Source organism: Silene latifolia, chromosome Y (assembly GCF_048544455.1).
Source record: "Silene latifolia isolate original U9 population chromosome Y, ASM4854445v1, whole genome shotgun sequence".
Taxonomy (NCBI): Eukaryota; Viridiplantae; Streptophyta; class Magnoliopsida; order Caryophyllales; family Caryophyllaceae; genus Silene; species Silene latifolia.
Window position 1 is genome coordinate 463,829,974 of NC_133538.1, and position 16,660 is coordinate 463,846,633.

The 16,660-nt window shown below is 34.1% G+C and overlaps 1 protein-coding gene across 1 annotated transcript; it reads right to left on the reverse strand.

Annotated features, from left to right (window-relative positions):
- Positions 1-3,133: 3,133 nt before the first annotated feature.
- On the reverse strand, positions 3,134-4,021 carry LOC141632918 (uncharacterized). Its single transcript, XM_074445419.1, has 2 exons — positions 3,653-4,021; positions 3,134-3,565 (listed from the first exon to the last, which is right to left on the reverse strand). Exons 1-2 carry the CDS (start codon positions 4,019-4,021, stop codon positions 3,134-3,136), a joined length of 801 nt encoding a protein of 266 aa, XP_074301520.1.
- Positions 4,022-16,660: the final 12,639 nt, after the last annotated feature.

The window sequence follows — 16,660 nt, forward strand, 5'->3', positions numbered from 1 at the left end:
TTCAACCTTTTGCATACAATCAGTAGAAAACATGCATGAAATACCATAAAAATTTCATGGGCCGAATCAACTTTTAACTAATTTTAGTCAATTTTTAACTAAAATATGGCATTTTGACTCGGTTTTCTACCAAAAAACATTAAAAATAGCAAAATAACTTCAAAAATCACCAAACCTAACCAAAAACCTTTTAAGATCAGTAGGTATGCATGCCCCAAAAATTTCGTCCTATACCCTCTTCTAACACAATTTTTTGAGTTTTTATAAATTATCTCATAGTTCATTAAAATGCTTAAAATCAACATGCAAATTACAAGCCAAGCTCTCATACCACTTGAAAGATCATAGATCCATATTAGACTCTCTAATAAAAATTAAATTATCTCATAATTTATCATTTTGATAATCTATGTAACATGCATGCAAATATAAAAGCATAAAAATGAAAGTTTAAGGAAAAACAATTTCCTTACATAGATTTTATGGTAAAATGGGCACAAACTAGATCACCTTACTAGTTTGTTCTTGAGCTTATAACAAATGGATGATCCTCCTTACAAATCTTCAAATAGAAGATCTCCTTCAAGATGCACCCAAGAACTTGACCCAAAAATCGAACAAATATTTAATTAGAAACTTGTTAAAATTATAACCTTGATAATATTATAATATTACTAACTTTCTTAGTAAATATTAATTTTTGTATACTAACAATCTTAGTAAGAGAATGCTCTATTATTTTTAGAGAGAAAAGATACACTTGCAAAGATGTTCAAGTCTTGTTGTGTGTAAAAATGAGCAAACATCTTGAGTGTATATGGGGGAAAACTGGTGGGAGGGTAGGTGAGGTGGAGTGTTCAATTTGTCTTATATTTTTAATCTTACATCACATGCAAAATCTATATAAGATAACTTATGGTAGTATATAAAGTAAGGTGAAATGATTATGTTCCTAATCATCCACTACTCTATTTTACACGGTCCACTTGCCCATTAACGTGTCAATGTTGGTTCTTATATTTGTCGCACAAATACGTGTAATTTTATTTTAAACATCGTTTCATGTTTAAATACTTCCATAATTAATTCGTCCAAATCACTCCGTAAATATACGTGTACCACTACACATATTATTTACATACTAATATTAATCACATTAATCAATTAGTACAATTTAGTGAATTAATAATTAATTAACTAAAACCCGTCTCCCAAAATTTATTATTCAATTATCACATAATTAAATAATAACTACCGTGCCTCGAGTTCGCAACTCGAAATCTCTCTACAAATAATCGACTAACATTTTAGTCTACAAATCATGGGACTAAATAAATTGTATCTCTTACAATTAATTAGTTGTCAATTGGGGTTCGTTCCTTTAGGTGTGACCGAAAGGGGTCAGTTGATCACCGCCGTCTCACGGCAATAACGTAAAACTCTAGTCAGCCAACCGTTATCGATTTACGTTAATCAACTGACGAGGATCAAATAATTAAATATCTGATGATATTCCATTAATGAGATTTATTATGTTAACGCACTATTGTGGAGGACATAAACTCCAACATTTAATAGCCTATTAATCTTAGCAATTAAGAGGCTTTAAGTCTAATTAGTAGGGGGTTTAATGTCTAATAAGTGTGATACTTATTTTAGACCTTTTAGATGTTTTTTCGGTTACAATAGGCGTGTGATTAGGCTAAATAAGGCCTGGTTGTTTCCTTTTATGTTAGTGAACGATTTTGAGAAAAAAAACCAAGTTGTTAGTATTTTTGCTGTATGAAAATTGCTGATCCGGATTTCTGCGCTCGATCCAACCTTAGTTCTTGTTTGACGCGTTTTCAAACATTAACTCGATTAACTAGCAATAGGTCTTGCGAAATTGATCACCATTGAAGGATATATAGGTCTAGATCGGTCAAATATTCCTTTTGTTTTCTTATTTTGTTAAATATCAAAAACACATAAAAATTAACGGTTTCATATTCACAATCAGACAGTTCCAAAAGCCGTTGAAATCAGACAATTCATAAATCGGACAGCTCCAGAATCTGTTCAGTTTCGTTAATTCCGCTGCACCCACACGAGTTTTATTCCTTCGAATAGACTTCGCATTATAAGTGGTTTATTCCCATAAAACTTGACAATCAGACAGCTTCGACTACTATTCAGTTCGTTGGTTTTTGCTGCACCCATAAGAGTTCCTTTATTTTGAATTCAACTCGTATCATAAGTGGTATCACATGATGCGAAAAGCGGAAGCGGAATAACAGAAAAATAAACAAAAAGGATATTTGCCTTGAATTCATGTGTAGAATTCAAGTAAATGGGATATTTACTCGGTGTTAGACCTATAACACGATTAATGGTGATCGAACTCAAGACCTATTGAGTTACGATTTGAGTTCGATCGAGTTAGACTCGAAACGCGTCGAAAAATAACGGATTTTTGGTATGTAAACTACATATTCAAAAACAACAACAACACAAGTGTTTTCTTTTCTTAATCTTTCATATATTTCTGAATTCCCTTATTGTTGAAAGCTCATGGCCTTATATAGGCAGCCAAGGCTTGAAAAACTTAGCTAAGTGAGGAGTTGTCATTACTCCTGCACTAATTACAATCATAAAGCTAGTAAAATGAAAGGTTTAAAGTAATTACAAACTTATTGAATACATTATTAGCAGTATGTAAATAAAAGATGGATCATTTTATTAGCTTCAAATGTGGGTGCCTTGGACCGAGTGCCATCAGCTCCTTTGGGCCGTATCCATACTCGTATCAGATACCCCTCACAGATACTATGTATCCTAAGAAAGCCACTTCCTTAACCATAAAAGTGCACTTCTCTAGCTTGCCAAAGAGTTTCTGTTCTTTAAGGATTTTGAACATAGCTTCTAGATGCTTGAGATGTTCAGAAGAGCTGTTGTTGTATATCAGAATGTCATCAAAGTAAAGTATAGCAAATTTACCCAAAGATGGTCTCATCACCTCTGTCATCAACCTCATGAATGTGCTAGGGGAATTAGGGAGCCCAAATGGCATAACCAGCCACTCATAGAGGCTATGTTTAGTCTTGAATGCAGTTTTCCAATCATCTCCCTCCCTGATCCTAACTTGATGGTAACCCTATCTGAGATCTATCTTTGAGAAGACAGTGGCCCCACTAAGCTCATCCAACATATCATCCAATCTTGGGATTGGAAACCTATACTTGACAGTAATGTTATTGATTGCTGTACTGTCAGTACACATCCTCCAAGTCCCATTGCTCTTTGGTACCAGCAAGGCAGGCACTACACATGGACTCAGTGACTCCCTCACACATCCCTTGGTCAGCAATTCTTCAATCTGGTGCAGTAGTTCTTTGGTTGCAGGTGGATCACATCTGTAAGCTGGTCTATTAGGTAGCACAGAACCAGGCACCAGTTCAATGTGCTGTTCAATCCCTGTCAGTGGGGGTAACCCACTAGGCAACTCATCTGCAAAAACTTCCCTATACTTCTGAATCAGTGGTTTAACTTCTGCAGGCACCTCATTACCTTCTTCTTTCGGAATTTTCTGGGACAGCAAAACCAGTATTGGCTATTCCTGCTTGATTTCTTTTATCATTGTTGCTTTTGATAGAAATAGTACACCATTTAGCACCTCGGGCATGTTGGGACTCCCATAATTTCTTTGGTTTGGTGTCAAGGGAGTCAAGGTGACTTTCTTGCCATTGTGCCTGAAACTATAAGTGTTGTCCATGCCTTGATGAGTAGTGTTTCTGTCAAATTCCCATGGCCTTCCCAACAAGAGATGACAGGCATCCATGGGCACTACATCACACAACACCTCATCTTTGTACACGTTCACAATGGAGAATGACACAATGCATTGCTTGTCAACTCTCACCTCAGATCCTTTGTTCAACCACCTCGGCTTATATGGGTTTGGGTGGTCTTGAGTTGGCAAGCTCAGCTTGCTAACCAAAGTAGTGGAGGAAACATTAGTACAACTTCCCCCATCAATTATCATATTACAAACTCTTCCCTGGACTGTGCACCTACTCCTAAAGATTAGGGACCTTTGGTCAGCTTCCAATGGAGCCTGTTAGGAGTGCATTACCATCCATAAGACCAAGTTGTGTCCTATATCAGGAGGAGCAACAAATTATCCCTGGCTTGACCCCTCTTCTGTTTCCACCTCTTCTGGGACTAGTGTTTCATCCTCCTCATACTCAATGAGGCCCTCTTTCCCATTCTTCAATTTCCATCAAGGTAAGAGCCTTGTTAGAGGGATAGTCCTTCCTAATGTGACCAAATCCTTGGCACTGAAAACATCTTATCTTATCTCTTGTTACAACAGGATTGACCTTGGAGGTTAAAGGTGCGTTCCCTTTATCTCCTATGGTTTGGGTTGCTGGTTTAGGTGTCTCAGCGGCCTTAACACCAGTATAAGGTTTGAATGTTGATCTGGTGGGGAGTTTAGGTGTTAAAGGTTTTAACTTTACCAGTTTCTCAACTCTTAAGGCTAGGTTGACTGCCTCATCAAATGACCAAACCTACTGCATCCTTACCCTGCTAGCTATCTTAGGATCCAAACTATCAATAAACCTAGCAATATTTTGCTCAAATTTCTCAGCAACCTCACATTACAGGGTTAGCTATTCAAAGCTCCTAAGGTAGGCCTCAACAGATAACTATTCTTGTCTCAACTGAGTCAGTTTAATAAAGATATTATGGGTATAGTCTTTGGCTATAAATTTCTCTTTTAATTTCTTTTTCAACTTAGCCCAAGACCTGACTGGTTCCTTACCATCTCTAATCCTTTGGTGTTTCATACTTTCATACCAAAGAGATGCATATCCTTTGAGTTTTAAGATAGCAACTTTAAAAGCTTTTCTGTCATCATAACTACTCTCTCACCAGATCTAAGCCAGTCTAACAAATCCTCAGGATTGAAACTACCATGGAAATAAGGAATGTCTACCTTTACTTCTTTGTCTCTAGCATCATAGATTCCCTCCTCCAGTCTGGAGTCATCTGATTCAGAGATGGCTTCCTCATATGGATCATGTTGTGGCTGCCTCCTTCCTGCTCCCATTGTAATCCCTTTCCCCCTTCATCTTCCTCTGAAAGGTGGTGGTTGCCTTCTTGGGTCATGGTTTGGAATTCTTTTTATGACAGTATGGATAGCATTGAGCAAAATATCCACATTTCTGCCAAATTCTCTATCCTTGTCTCAATATCAGCAAGTCTCTCTTCACTCATTGGGTTGTTTTTTGTGTTTTTATTGTAACCTATAATCCGAACAATGGTGAAATATAGTCAAGACCTATTGACTACAATTCGAGTTATTGCTTGAGACGCGTCAAACAGTAACAAAAGTTGGATCGAAAACTCGTCGAATCCGGGTTACACAAAGCTGCGTTTTTTCTTATAACTTGACTGACTAAAAACTGAATACAAGATGATTATTTATATAGCTAACTAGATAGACTCCTAATCTAACTCCTCCTAATTTTAATCTAACAACTAATAACAACCAGATAACTAAATCTTATTCAACAAACTAACAGCTAACTAAATCTAATCCTAGGATTAGTTTTATTTGACTAAGTTACTGAATCCTACTCGTATCAGAAGGGTACTTTCTTTATGTTTATTGAATATCAAAATGATTGTTGTTCATGTTTACTTTGTTTGTGATGCAACATATTATGAACATAAGAAATATCCAAGTTATTTCAGCCTGAAACCAGTCGTAGTTGATTTTGATGGCCGCTTAGACGAAGAAAGGATTCAGCATAACTATATGGATTTGATTCGCTCTCACTGGGAAACTCTACCAGTTATGAAGATTCTCGGCGCTCTACAATGTCACTTTTTTTGCTGAAATCGCTGCAGATAAGAACAAAAAAATTTTATGTCCATCACATTGCATCTCAGATAATGGGTAGTGAAACTGAAGAGCATCAAGTGGCTCATATGGTTTGAGTGTGTTACTTTAACGATATAAGTGTGTTACTCAATGACGAATTGCGATAATTGAAGAATGGTGTTCTGTTACTCTAATGCTATAATGAGATGTATAACGCGTGGAATGTATACTTTACTCGTGTTACAATAACAATTATACTTTGTTACAATTATGGCTTTCTCGTGTCACAATAACGGTAACATTCTTGAAGTGAGTTTATGACATGTCTCTTGATAGTGTGCTACATTTTGTAAGATACTGCATATTACATCTGGTGTCCTGCTTGCTTACACTTTACTTGGTGAAATTGTTGGTGTGTCATAAAGGTATAGTTATTATAATGGTATGAATGAGAGATGGGTACACATTTTGTAAGATACTGCACAAGTCTAATTACGGCATGCTCGTCTTGGCCAAGTATGAATGTATATATGATTATGGCATGCCTAATCTTAGCTGGGTTGTACCGCTTGCATCTCGTTTTCGACAAGATGCAATCATGGAATTTGTTATTTGATAGGCTATATGGGATTCGAACCCATATCTTTGTGCAAAATTAACACTTCGCTCTACCATTGAGCTAATAGCTTTTAATTTACGTTAAACAAAGATGAGGGCTATATATGGGTCTAGCACTACACCCAGCAAAGAGTAGCAGAAGAGTAAAAAAGACAAAACCTGCTGGAAATTCATATAAATGAATGCTCCTGTTTTTTATACCACATTAACAAAAATAGGCCGGTAAATACATTAAATCTCCTCCACAGTAATTTCCCTTATTTCATATATATAGAACCTTATTTCATGCACATAGGACCTTATTTCATGCACATATAATCTTATTTCATGCACATATAAACTTAACGACCTTAACCAATAGTAATTAGGATCATAATATAACCTATTGATGCAACTGAAGAACTTTTTAATGCACATAGAACCTTATTTCATGCACATGGAACCTTATGTCATGCACATAAAACACTTATTTCATGCCCATTTAACACTTATTTTATACACATAAAACCTTATTTCATGCACATAGAACCTTATTTCATGCCCATTTAACACTTATTTCATGTACATAGAACCTTATTCCATGCACATAGTACCTAATAAGCATCTACAACTCATTATCATTCACTATCATTCACTTTAATATAATACAACTAATTAAAGAGTCTATAAGTAGGCCAAAAATTTATAAAAATGGTTTAGGATTTTCTTACTTGTAGATATAGATGAATAAGCTTTGATTGGTGCTTTTTTCTTGACCACGTCAGTCTTTCGTCTCATATCTGTTAATGATTTTAGTGATATATTAACACAGTTAAACACACAAATTGTTGTAACATTAGCATATCTATTATGAAAAATAAAATGTACTTGGCTCGATACTATTAAACTTTGCGTAAGACGTATTAGATAAATCAAAACAGTGATCAGTTAGTCATTCAAATGTGCTGAATTGTATTAAAACTAAAATTCCATAAATAGGCGTAAACAATTTGCATGTGATTCTAGTTCCTATACCCTCCCATCAATTGCAAAGTCATAAGCTCGATATGGAGTACACTTGCTTTTACATCCACAATCACGAGTTCAAATAACTAAGAATAAGACCAAAAATATCTACAACCTGCTGCAAGAATGTTATCCTAAGAATTATCAGCTTAATCCTTGTAAAGGAAGTTCGAATGATCAACACATCTTAATGAATACACTGACTTAATTAAGGTAATAAGTTTGTTTTATGTTGCGTTTACGGATGGCAATTTTTTCATCCTAACTAAAATACATACTCCCGTTTCAGCGAGATACAGCGTTTATAAGGAGAAGGGAGACTGTAACACCCCTGTGGGCAGCAATATACAATTTTTGTTGCACATCCGACAGCATTACAAAAATAATACAGCCAAAGCACAAATAAATCAGTCACTTATATAAACCTCAAACCCGCAAGTGGTGCCTTTCTGATTCAATTTCGACAGAAGTCGATTAAAATAGCAGTTGTTTATGTAATTCAGGCCCTATTATGCTTGTAAGAAAGTGCACACATGCAACTTAATAAATTGTGTATCTTATATTCTGAATATTTTAGGTTTGATCATGTTATGGTTTCATTTTTAAGCAACTTTTAATGTCATTGAGCAGTGTACCTTTTCCACTCTGATGTACTTTCCTTAGTCTTGTGAAATAAATCCTCTTTGTTTTAAGTGTTAAATTAGGGAAAGAGCAATGAATTAGCTTAAATTAGGAAAACTACTGAAAATTAGGGTTAATAGTAGGACACAACTTGAGAAGTATATTACCTGATTCTGCAGAATGAGTTCAACCCTAATTTAATAAGCGAATTTGAGAACGTCGAAAACATGATGATCAAAGGGCCAAGAAGACAGATCAATGATTAACTACTAAATTGAATCGACTAATAGGTTACTAATCAACAAATAACGAACAAATTGTTGGAATATGTGTCCTCTGACAATAATGCGATCACAACTGTCGTGCGACGGTGGTGATCAGTTGATCCCTTTAGGTCATACCTAAAGGGTAACACTCTTAATTGATCATTTAATTGATCGTATGACGATACGGGTTAATTAAATTACTTAAAATTGACGGACGATTTTGGAAGAAATATTTACGTGTCTCATTGTAATTTGATTAAATAAGATACGGTCTAAGTAATCGAATTGTTTTGTTACTTACATGAAATTATTGTTTAAGGAAACAATTGCATTTGAATGAATAAATTATTATAAATACTAGATGTTGTGATTTATAATTGGTAAAATATTTTGGTACAAGTGATTATGAATTACTAAGTCAATTTTGTATATGACGTATTTTTATTAATGCGCTGATTTTTAATATGTTAAAAATACATAACAATTTTACATGACATGTTACATGTGACAAATTAACAAAAAAATGTGTAAAAGGGATTTTCCATTTTACACTATATGGACCGAAATTAGGGGTGATATTAGGAAAATATTATGTTGATTAAGTAAGTGGTAAACATAATCATTTGCCTAAAACCTAGCCATGCAAACCTAGTCGTTATTGTGAAGAGCACTTTGATCATGCATTGGGCATCACCACCTCCACCTTCTACCCGGTTTTGTGAGAGGAAAAACCATGGGTTTTTCCTTCAAATTTTTACCTAATATACACTACCAAAAACATTAGCGTATTTATTATTCATTCACACATCTAAAAATAAGAGTTGTAGAGAGATAAATTCTTCCTCTTTCTCCTTTTCTCTTAACCGAAATATTGAGAGAATAAAATAATATTTTGTTCAATTTTATACAAAATTAATATTGTTCTAGTAATAATAATATTAATTTTATTAAGTTGTTACTTTGGGTATTAATCCTTGGGAGGGATTCTCTACTTGAATCCTTGTTCATCCATTTAAGGAAGCTCAAGAACAAGTGAGTAGGAGAACTCATTTGTGCCCAAATAATCCGAAATCTTCAATGTAAGATGATGATTTCTTCCTTATTCTTATTATTGTTTGCATGCATAATATCAATATTTAATTTTATGACTAAATTAAAAATAAAACATATATGAATATGTTAAGTAAAGAGATATAGATTTCTAACAAGTGCTATCAGAGCCTTAGGTTGTTTGCATGCAAATCGGTTATAGTTTTTCCGAGTTATACGATTAACATATAAAACTCATGAATTTGTGTTATTATGATATATCACGAAATAAATTACACATGTTAAAGTTTCTGATCCTAAAATGTATTTAGGATATTTTGGTTAATTTATGGATTTTTATTGTTCATTTTATATAATAATGGCATTAAAAATGTGATTTTATGATAAAAATGTCATTTTCGGACTAAAATTAGCTAAACTTCGAATTTTCCAGTGGTTTTTGGATATGTTTTCCCATATTTTATTTTTATATGACCTGTAAATTTTAAAAAAATTTGGAGTTTTTATGCTCGAAATATGGATTTTTCATGATAAAAATCGAATTTAAATGAAAAATAGGTTAATATGAGAAATATTTCGAATCTGGTCATATAAATTTAGTATGTTGTCACATGCAATTTTAAAATATATGTGTAAAATAATAGACTATTATGAAGTGTCTATGCATAATTTATGAATTTTTGATGAAAAATAGCATAAATAGTGACTTTAATTAGTGAATAATTGCTAAAACATACTTCATGACGAAGGAAAAACGTCACATGTTGAATTTTATTACCTATTTCAGATCTAAAATTGAAAATTTGATAAATATAATTCTTCTCATGTTTTATGATTATATTTGATAAATCCGATAAACCGCAACATTGTTTTTCCCGATAAATTTCGAAATTTTTAACCTAAGTTTTTGAACATTATGACTGTCATGGTATTTTTTTTTTCCAGAATGTTCATGAGTTTAAATTTCAAATTTTTAATTTATTTAAAATTTTTGTGATTTATTTTAATTTTATAGAATTTTATTGTAATTTTGAGTCCTAAGTTGGTTAGGGTAATTAACTTATGCATAAATATGATTTTATGTAATTTATTGCGATTTTAAAAGGTTGAATCACGCAAATCCGTAAAAACCGATTAATATACGATAATGGCTCCTTAAAGGCGATTTAGCATAAAATTGGGCATGTTCATACATATTATAATGCTGTATTTTATTTATGATTGTCATAATTTTATTTTATGTAATTTTTGAATTATGTAATTTTTACTTAGTATGGCCTTAGTTATTAGTTGGTATTACCCGAAATGTATGGGAATATCGATTCGATTGTAATTTATTGTGATCTCATATCACCGTTTTGTAATTTAATAGATTTATTTTATTTGAATTAAAAATGTATAATAGGAAATTATGTAATTTGTTATGTAATTTATTTATTCCGGAGTTCCTTGATGACGGTGTCACTCAAGAAGGCGATACATAAAGACGGTGTTACCTCGAGATGCGTGCCAAAACCGAAGTTCAAGGGACCAATGGAGTTGGTTTCCGAATATGTAATAGTTAATTAGATTTTCTATTTTAGGAAGGCCATACTAGGATTTATTTTATGCTTTGCATTTTATTTATATGTTGCATGCATCGCTAAATCCCCATAACTAAAACATGCATCATCTTTTAATCGTGTTTATCGACCGTGTCAATTAGAATTATCGTAGTTCATCGCTTTAGTTCACTTAAAGCGTGATAGATAATAAATTGACATGACCTCTCGCTAAAATAATCAATTGAGACATAGCCTTACCAAAAAGTAGAAATCATGAAAACCTATTTCGCGAGGGAGTGCACTCAGCCCTACCGGGGTACAAACCTTGTTATGTAGGGGAAGTGGGTGATAAATGTCTATCCACCGAATTTATATTAATGAGGGGTATTTCGGCACACCGTGCCCTAAGTTGATATGAGTTTGGATCATGGACACATTTATTCGAAATTTGGGTTGAACTCAACGAAAGTATTCACGACGATTTCCGGATGTGTTTCGGGCTAGAGATAAATATTAATATAATTTTATCGACCAAGAGTTCTAAAAGTAGAATCGATTAAGAGGTTAATCCACTAAGTTATGTTAATAAAGGGTATTTCGGCACACCGTGCCTAAGTTGATATGAATTTGGTCTTGGAATCATGTATCAAGTTGGGTAGAGGTCACTAGATAAATGCAATGAAACTTGTTTAAATTTAAATTGAATTTTACGAGTATTATTATTTTGAAAACGACATATGTTTTATTCCTTCTATATTTTGTTTTGTAGACCGCTCTTATTTCTCATAACAAATGGCCACTCCAAACACCAACGCCACACCTCTCACTAATACTTCATGGCTCCGATCCTTCATGGATCATTGTAAACTTGAAAAGAATGGGTCAAATTTCTCCGATTGGGATGCCCAACTCAAATTAGCCGCCCAAGGTGACGACAAGCTTCGTTACCTTACCGAGGCCTCTCTACCCGAACCTAATACTAGGTCGACCGCCGCTACTAGGGAAGCATATGAGGCTTACCACAAGGAGTCCGCCGCAATGAAAAATGTGTTGATCTTTACGATGGAAGCGGATCTCCAAAGGAGAGCCTTTAAGATGGGCACCGCTAATGAAATTTATTCCAAACTTGTGACAATGTTTTCACAAACTCTGCGGATCGTCCAATATGAGGCGGTCGCGGCATTCTTTGATCTTGACTTCAAAGAGGGCCAAAAGGTTAGCCCTCACGTGCTCAAATTAATGGAGCTAGTCGAGACTTTGAAGATTCAAAAAGTTGAAATCCCCAAAGAACTCATTGTAGATAGGATTCTACACTCCTTATCCAAAGTCAAAGCGTATGTTCAATTCCGGGTGAATTTTAACATGCAAGACAAGGACGTGCCTCTTGAAGAGTTGCACAAGTTACTTGTGCAAGCCGAAAGAAACATGGGGTTAAATGTTAACCCACCTAAGGATGTGCTTAACATAAGCACCAAAAGCAAGGGGAAGTTCAAAAAGAATGGGAAGAAGAGTAAGAAGCAAGCTCCCACTTTCACCAAAGCTAAGACTTATGAAGCTAGCACTTCCAAGATCAAGAAGGGTCCTCTTGATAAATGCCATTATTGTAATGGTGTTGGACATTGGAAAAGAAATTGTTCCAAATACCTTGGTGACATTAAGGCTGGAAAGATCACTCCAGTAGGTAAATGACTATCCTTTCTTTTATGTTTCTAATTCAACTATGGTATTGTGATACAAAGTTGTGATAATGTATCCCCTTTTTATTGTAAATAGGGCCTCCACCAAGCAAGGACAAGGGAAAAGAAAAGCAAGCTTGAGAAACCATCAAGAAGCTAGGAGTAGCTTCCATGAAGCTTCGCTTTTTATTGTCTTATTTTAATTATATTTCGGATTTTAGAACCTTTTGATTTCCGTGTTCGACATGGAAATGTATTTTGGATAATGGTTGTATTTTGGATAATGGTGGCTTGGTTTGCAACCCAAGTCACCCGTTTTATCGTATTTTATCATTGTTCTAAAATTCGTCTTTATCCGCTTGCTCATAGAAACATATGATCATTTAAAGTGATCTACTAAACAACTACAATGATGGGATTCATTATATGTCCACAATCTTAAGGCTTATGTATGATCAATTATAAAGTGATATTGAGTTGATGAACTCTCTTAAAGGAATGTCAATCACCAAGTACAATCGTTAAATTTAAAACAATTAGTCAACCTATGAGATAGTCCTCCTTATACTTCAAAATCATTATATGTGTCTCATAATCTATCTTTGAATCTCTAGTGTATTCATTCTAAAGATAGAGTGGGAGAAAATAAAGACACAAAGAACATAAAGCAAAATTTGTGTACTTGTGTAAATGAGATGTATGCAAGAAAGAATGATTTTTATACCTATACAGATAGTATACTCGAATAGATAAGATCTATGGTCTCGAATAGATGATATCTACATGAGAAAAGAGACCAAATGAAGTAATCAAAAGAATATGTTCTCAATATAACTACACGAGGAGACCAAAATAAAGTTTTGGAATGAGAATGACTAATTTAAAGTCTTAACAATAAGTTTTGACTTAGTTTATGAACAACATTTGACCAATAGTTTCAATATTGATATTTACTTAAGAGCCTAAATGAAACAAAGTTGCATCCTCGAAAATAAATGAGATTTATGACTAAAAGTTGCAAATGTTGATATGCAGATATCCACAAGAGCTGAGTTAAGTATTAACCACGCTAATGTCATTACTTAACCTCATTATGAAAATGAAATGGTTAAACCTCCTTTCGAAAAGGGTATTTTGAGAAGGACGTGTATTAGATATAATTCACATTTAATCTAATGACATAGCCGCGCATCATTATAAAATGAATGAGTTAGAGATTAGAATCTCTTTCCATAAGGTTAAGATTGAAACCTTTTCAAAATAGGTATTTTGAAAGGATATGATAGGAACATATATGGTTTTATCTTAATAACTTGGCAAAGAAAAAATATATTTCAAATTCTTGAAATGTTTCGATTGAGTAGTCAATTGCGAAACATGTGGAATTAAGTGGGAGTTGGAAATTATCATGTGAAGACATGGAATTTAGTGGGAGCAATCATCTTGTAAAAGTTTATAACTCATTACTCATTGAGAATGACGAGCTAATACTTACTTTCACAAAGAAGTATTTGAGTTTTCAATTCTGGATGAAAATGGACTATGATGAATCCAATCACATCATGAGATGTTGGATAGGTATTGAGATATACACATCGAATCAACGAGAAATATAGGTTATTCATGTCAATGATAATGGAATTGCCATTAGCAGTCATGGTCGTTCATTGAACCTAAGAATGGTTGATCACATGATTATTAATAACTAATGTTTCCGCCATTAGAATAATTATGCACATGCCCAATAGTGAATCATATGCATAAGAGCATGATTATTCATTGGTATGCCATAGAAGAATCATTATGAATTCTCGAGGAGAATCCAATGAACGATTTCAGTGTTGGACAGAACACTCTGTTGTGTGTCAAGAGGTTGCACATATTAAAGTTCAAACACGCGTAAGGATTTATGAAAATCCTAAGCTTTTCAAGCTAAAAGGAGAAATAAGAAGTTAGGAAAGATACTTAGTTGTAGTAAGAAGTTACTCAAAACTAATATTTTCTAATATGCTAGGACTTGTGAGAAGTACTGGGCTAATCATCTTGACAAATTGTTGCAAGACTCTACAAAACATTTACCTAGTGCATTGTGAGTGGGTGGAGTACTTGATCAGTGCAAGTTATGTCATTCACCACAAATTCATTGGTTATGTGATAATCGACAGGGAAGTTCTTTCAAGATAAAGAACCCAAACTGAGGTTGGGAACCTATATGTGTACTTGGTGAGGTTCATGCTATGAGAGATAACATGAACGTAAAGGAAAATGCGAAAAAAGAAGTTTAAACACATGGACACATGGTATGTTAAACTTACATTGCAATCGTCTGGTGTTTACACACTTACGATATGCATCACAAGGTTGTAATATGGTATTGACTACCAGAATGTGATGTCGACATTTATCGTTTGAGTTATTATAAACTCACCTTATACTTTGTTACATCCAAACGGGTTGTAGAGACAATTGAACCCCGTTAAAGTGAACACGGATTAGCATTGTATTCGCCCATAGTTACTTACATAAGGTGACCTCTCGAAGTGACTAGAGTGTGATGCGATTGATGGCAAGTTCAAGCGCCATGGAGTCATATGAGAATGACTAGTCGATCACATAGGCAGACTGTTAGGAACACGTTGTCGGGCCTTATGACCGCTTATAGAGTTCTGGCAAATTTATATAGCCTGATCGTGGCGAGAGCTACTATAGTATTCTAATGAGTCGATTCTTTTGACTAAAGACTATTCGCCTAAGATAGCACAATTTCAGATTAACTTTGATTTGTGTTACTACGACCTTCGTAAATGGGGTCAAATGGGCATATTTTGGGTTATGATGGCTGTGGCTAGTCGAAGGAAATGAGTACGATAGGAATTGTCCACCCCTAGTCAGGGTTATAACAATATCTCAGGGCCGCTCGAGGAGTAATGAACTGGAAATGCGTGGCCACGCTCGGAAGATATTTATGGTAGATAAATCCGGTCAATCAGTTATTCTCTGGATCGAGGAAACCACTCTCGATGTGATCAATTGCAAGTATGACCTGAAAGACACCTTGCATTGAGTGGGAGATAGTAATAGGACAAGATAATTGGTGACGTACACTTGTCGAGGACAAGTGGGAGATTGTTGGAATATGTGTCCTCCGACAATAATGTGATCACAACTGTTGATCATGATGATCACATGTTTAAATCTCATTCTAAAGAATACAATTGGGAAGTAATATTTTACTGTCAACTAGTCCACTCATATCGGTAATGATTGGCTGACTAGAGTTTGACATTACTGTCGTGCGACGGTGGTGATCAGTTGATCCCCTTAGGTCAAACCTAAAGTGTAACACTCTTAATTGATCGTATGACGATACGGGTTAATTAAATTACTTAAAATTGACGGACGATTTTGGAAGAAATATTTACGTGTCTCATTGTAATTTGATTAAATAAGATACGGTCTAAGTAATCGAATTGTTTTGTTACTTAGATGAAATTATTGTTTAAGGAAACAATTGCATTTGAATGAATAAATTATTATAAATACAAGATGTTGTGATTTATAATAGGTAAAATTTTTTGGTACAAGTGATTATGAATTACTAAGTCAATTTTGTATATGACGTATTTTTATTAATGCGTTGATTTTTAATATGTTAAAAATACATAACAATTTTACATGACATGTTACATGTGACAAATTGACAAAATAATTTGTAAAATGGATTTTCCATTTTACACTATATGGACCGAAATTAGGGGTGATATTAGGAATATATTATGTTGATTAAGTAAGTGGTAAACATAATCATTTGCCTAAAACCTAGCCATGCAAACCTAGTGGTTATTGTGAAGAGCACTTTGATCATGCATTGGACATCACCACCTCCCTCTTCTACCCAGTTTTGTGAGAGGAAAAACCCTGTTTTTCCTTCAAATTTTTACCTAATATACACTACCAAAAACATTAGTGTATTTATTATTCATTCACACATCTAAAAATAAGAGTTTTAGAGAG

What these genes read in the sequence shown, in the direction of transcription:
- LOC141632918 (XM_074445419.1), bottom strand. Translation starts at nt 4,021, where the DNA reads ATGATAATTGATGGGGGAAGTTGTACTAATGTTTCCTCCACTACTTTG. An exon ending in GGAGTCCCAACATGCCCGAG is followed by an intron (nt 3,566 to 3,652) that starts GTGCTAAATGGT and finishes TTGCTGTCCCAG; the next exon opens with AAAATTCCGAAAGAAGAAGG.